The following is a 4,922-nucleotide window of genomic DNA, read 5'->3' as shown; positions in this document are numbered from 1 at the left end:
CCATTTACTTTTTTGCTTTTACTACATCCTAGAATTGTTCATTAATTGTGAGGTTTTTATGGAATTTGCAACATCAAGTTAAACCGAGGTTCTTTGGAAGTTAAAATGTCAAGCAGATTTTTGTGTTACGGTGACTACATTTTGTAAGTTACAAATATAGTTCGCCAAGACAGCATAACGGTTTCTAAACAACTGCGCATTAATACCACAATGTTGTATTTTCATGTGTCAAGTTCGCAACGCCCATTAATCCCAAAGGCCGAAAAGGCAGCAGCGATGAGTGCTCCGCCTCCGCGCTGACTAGCGTTGACGCAGAAAATGACTCTCAGGGGGTTATCGACGGAGGAGCTCCTTAAAAGGTTGATGGAAGAAGGCATTGATGTGTCAGACGACGAGGCGCAAAGATTTAGAGGTAAGTCGGGTGTGATTTTGTGTTTTTATAAAAATTACAACGTGTAATTTTACAGTAGAGTTAGCAAAAGTCCGAAGAGCTAGATTTAACATGGGCGAAAGCTAGCAGTTAGCTAAGTTTTAAACAAAGAAAGGTACAAATGTGGACTATTTAGACTGTTGGTGGAATGTTCAACGTCTGTCTGCCCGCCGTATTCGAGTGTTTTATCAATAAATAGTGACGAACCGTGTACAACAATGTAAAAAAATCAATAATTTCGCAAAACATGCTAGTATGTAAATATAGCTATTAACAAAATCGTTTTCTGAGCAAAATTTATGGCATCTAACTTGTTTCCCGCTCAAAGGGATTTTAAACAATGGAAGGTACACATTTGTACCATTCCACCTACTTAGTGGGATTTTCGAATATGAGAGCTGTAAGCTCTGCGCAGGGACACTTACACTTACTTACATTTTTATATTACCAGTTAATTTATATTAACAATTAATCAAGAGAATTAATTGTAACTTCCTTTTGGGGAATATACAGATTCACAATGATAGCTTATTATTATTATTATTATTATTATTATTATTATTATTATGTATTGACCATAATGTCACTTTAAAACTAAATTTGAAAATGGTTTTATTTTTATTTCATACTGTACTTTATATTTCAGATAACGATGTAGATGGAGAGACGGTAGACTGTGGACTCACTGAGACCATCGTTGCATATCATGGTTGCAAGTCTTTCAAAAAGCAGCTGAAGTTCAGAGACTTCACAAACCGCTACAAGGAAGTCATCATCACTTTACAACCGGTTGACCCATTTGAAGGAAGGTCCAGTGTCCCAAGCAAACCAGAGGTAGGTTGCGATAAATGTCTAAATTTGCATATGCATTTAAGTGCTTGCAAAATGGCTAGTTAATGCTGTTTTCCTACTGTATTGCAGTTCTATACCTTCTTGCCGTAGACTGCCTGCAGTTATTTCCGTTCCAAAATTCCCACAAGATGTCCAGAGTCGCTTGGATCTCAAAGAACCAGTCCAGAAAGAACAGAAGTACCGAAACAAAATAATTGGGACTCTTTATGAAATGCTGTCACAGTACACAATGTAAGGGTTCCTTTCTGAATAATTACATTAATTTCTTAATATTAATATTGCTGGTGTAAGAGAGGCAGAGAACAAATGCTTAGCCCATCTGCCTCCCAATCTGGAGACCAGCGTTCGAGTCTGGCGTGACACACGGTTCCAATGAACTGGCAATAGTGGTAAAACCATACATCCTGTGTCTCCAGACCTTGTCTGGACTATGATATCCAAAGTGTTCATTTTCGAATTTGCTCAAGAGTAAATTAATAATTCAGGACTGCAGTCAATTAATTAATGACGTTTGGGAGAGGTGTGGCTGTTTGTCCACGCCCATTTAAAAAAAATTAAAATCAACTTTAGCTACATTGATTTGATCTACAACATACTATTTACGGTAATAACAATATGATTAGAAGAATTGAAGAACAGAAAAGCCCCCAGGAAAGGATAAGAGTAATAAGTGTACTGTGGGTTGTTTTTCTTATGTTTGAAACAGGTACCCAACCCACTCAGACTACGTCCAGGTCATCAAAGCCCTGATTGTGAAGTATCCTTTCTTAAGAGATGTACACAGAAATGGTTATGTGAGTACCTCTCCTTTTTTGTTTCTTTTATAGATTATATTAACATAAAGTAAGCATAATTAACTACTTATATACATTTGAAACAACTAGGACACCTGGCACAGCCAACTCAAGAGAAAGTTCAAAGCAGAACGGGCTCCCCTAATCAGCAACGAAGAAGTGAACCGGGTTAAAGAAAAGTTTGGACGCACGCAGAAACATCGGACCACAGAGGAATCGAGCAGCTCCTGTCTGAAGAGACTGAAGCCCTCTCTCGTAAGTCCTCACACCCTCAGCCTCTAAGAGCTAAGGTAACATATGTAGTCTTATTATGTTCACTGTAAAGCTAAAAGTAAACATTAATTGAAAAAAACATGTTAACAGATAACATTAACATAGAAAAAGGAACTTCACAGTTGATTTAACAAAAGTCAGCTCAACTTGCAATTCCTATTCAACATTTTTGCATTTTTTTCAAAGCATTTGGTGTACAAATTACCGCATTTCGAGTAACATTAACGTATCAGAGTTTACTTATGATAATACTGATATCTGCTTTGACAAAGGATTTGTGCTTTGTGGGGGAAGATGCAGCCTCCGTTGATGATCATATCAAGGTGCTAAATGATCAGCACAAGAAGCTACATCCTGACACAGCACTGGTGAAAGACCGCATGACAAAAACCTTTGCATGGAGACGTCGAGAGGTAGCTGAAGAAATGTGTACTGTGGACCTATTAAAGAGATATCCATTCCTGGGGACATCTGCAGGGGTAAGAATTGTTAAGATGATTGGGGAAACAGCTAATGATTTTTTTGTCTCTAAATCTGATTATTATTTTCTGTACTAACTGATTAATCAATCTGTTCATTATCTTTAGAATTTTTGTTCAAGGGTTAAAGCACTTTACATTTATCTCCAGTCTGTGTCTTTAAACATTTCAAAAGTTTAAATCCTCAATGTAAAATGTCATTCTTTTGTCTATTCTGCTCTTTTCATTTCCAGTTGTGTGATGAGGTTGATTTAATGCATCCCTGCCAAGACAACATCTGTCGCCGCTTTAGCAAAAACTTCACTGCTGTTCTTCAAAATGTTCTTCAAATGACCAAGGATTTGCCACTGAAGAAGGTCTACATGGAGGCAAGAGAGAATGCACTGGCTGAAGACATTACAGGTGCTAATTTTACCTCATACAAATAGTAAATTTTGTGACACTTCATTTGCTCTCTCTTCCAAAGATAATTGATGTACCATAGTGCCATGTCAAGAGCATGTTAATGGGAATTTGCATGCTATCAAAATCTAATGAAGTGCATTTGCATCTGTATGACCTAGGAATTGACTTCAAGGGGGCACTTCTCCTCTTGCCATCCATCTTCAAGGAGAAGATAGAAGATTTCATCATCCTTGGAGAGGTAAATGCATGATGCAATGCATAGCCTTTGGCCACAAGTTTCATTCTCGGTGTTGTTGGCATGGAGCTGAATTCAGCTGCGGTTCAGCATCACAGCTAAGCTAATGTAGGGGAAACACTGCTGTTAATCCACAGTGCTGCTGTGCTCTTGGGTTTTGTCTGGTGTTTATATAGATAGATAGACCTTTATTGTCCCCTTAGGGAAATTCTTCTTCACAGGTACTGTCACTGTCAGGGGTGATTGCTTTTGCCCTTGAATATTATGTCAAACTTTAGCAGCTTATCAAACACTACCACAACAGTCATTGGTCAAGAAGCTTTTTGTTTGGAGTAGGGGCCATGTTTACAGGTTATCAGAATAAACAGTTTTGTTTTGCAGCAAAAAAAAGAAGGTAATTTGAGGAATCTGTTGAAAATCCACTTGGCACATATTGCTTAAACATACTGTATACTAATGTTTTTCTTCCTCTTCTGCAGAATACTCCCATGAGTCCATACCCAACCATTCGAATGAAGGATAAGAGTTGGACAACTGCCCTCTCAAGACAGTGTCGCTGTGTTGTCACAGTTGAAGGAGTGGATGTTTGCTCATGCTGCTCGCTGGATGAGGCCTACATCTCAGCATACTCCACCTTCTTCGTGTTCAACATGACCTACCCTGCATACTTCAAGAAAACACTTGTCTTTCTTCAGAACTGCATTGTCAACATAGGAGACCAGGGAGACTAACCCCTGCCAGTAAGTGTCACCAGGGTACTTAACCAACTCTATTAAATATGCCCCCACTCCACAAATGTTCAAAATGTTCAAAAAGGGCATTTACTCTGAGGAAGTTGATTACACATGTTGGGTTAGTACACGCACATGAGCCTCATTTCAGCATCACTTGTGGAATAAATGACTGCCAGGCAGCTTTTTCCAAGTATCACTCTTTTCAACGCCATGTGTGATCCGTCAAAACATTGTGTTCAGGTGTTTAATGTCTTTATGTGATTGTTTACTTTTTTTAAATGAATGTATTTTTCTTGACATGTCCTATGGCAATATACGAATGTAATCAAGGAGGTATTCCTGTGGTTGTTTAAATGCTTTGATGTGATTCTATTATCGAAAATAAATGGTTAAATAACCAAATATTTTGGACTATTGGGGTACATTTTTGTCTCTTTAGGTACGAAATAGGTTGTCGCTGGGGCTTACCCTCATAGGTACCCTATTGTACCCTTTTCAAGGGAACATTTCTGTACTATAGTTTGAAGGTACATTTATGTCTTAGGAAAGTACATGATTGTACTTCAGATGGTACAACTTCATAAGGTACAAAAATGTACCAAGCCTAAAGGGTACAGAAATGTCCTTCAAAAAGGAACACCCCCAGCGACAAGCCCAGATCTTTAATTAAGGGAAAGGTTGTCATTGACAAATATTAATGTCACACTCAACTGACTGCGT

General features: G+C 38.2%; 1 protein-coding gene across 2 annotated transcripts; it reads left to right on the top strand.

The window, feature by feature from the left end:
- The first annotated feature begins 694 nt into the window (after positions 1-694).
- On the top strand, positions 695-4,609 carry LOC120729332 (sterile alpha motif domain-containing protein 3-like). Of its 2 annotated transcripts, XM_040024874.1 has the most exons (8): positions 695-1,264; positions 1,352-1,513; positions 1,989-2,076; positions 2,167-2,331; positions 2,622-2,828; positions 3,062-3,230; positions 3,392-3,471; positions 3,948-4,609. In XM_040024874.1, the coding sequence occupies exons 2-8, from the start codon at positions 1,494-1,496 to the stop codon at positions 4,197-4,199; spliced, it is 981 nt and encodes a 326-aa protein (XP_039880808.1). In that variant the 5' UTR covers positions 695-1,264; positions 1,352-1,493; the 3' UTR covers positions 4,200-4,609. The 2 variants fall into 2 exon arrangements, with proteins under 2 accessions (XP_039880808.1, XP_039880809.1); XM_040024875.1 differs by having other exon boundaries at positions 695-1,513.
- The last annotated feature ends 313 nt before the right edge of the window (positions 4,610-4,922 follow it).

This window comes from Simochromis diagramma, unplaced genomic scaffold, assembly GCF_900408965.1.
Source record: "Simochromis diagramma unplaced genomic scaffold, fSimDia1.1 OVJJ01000383.1, whole genome shotgun sequence".
Lineage (NCBI taxonomy): Eukaryota > Metazoa > Chordata > Actinopteri > Cichliformes > Cichlidae > Simochromis > Simochromis diagramma.
This window is presented reverse-complemented; position numbering and strand designations above follow the sequence as displayed.

Bases quoted from the DNA above. Each gene is read 5' to 3' on its own strand.
- LOC120729332 (XM_040024874.1), top strand. From the start codon at position 1,494: ATGCTGTCACAGTACACAAT. The intron at 2,332-2,621 runs GTAAGTCCTCAC...GCTTTGACAAAG, and splicing joins AGAGACTGAAGCCCTCTCTC to GATTTGTGCTTTGTGGGGGA. The intron at 3,231-3,391 runs GTGCTAATTTTA...TGTATGACCTAG, and splicing joins ACTGGCTGAAGACATTACAG to GAATTGACTTCAAGGGGGCA.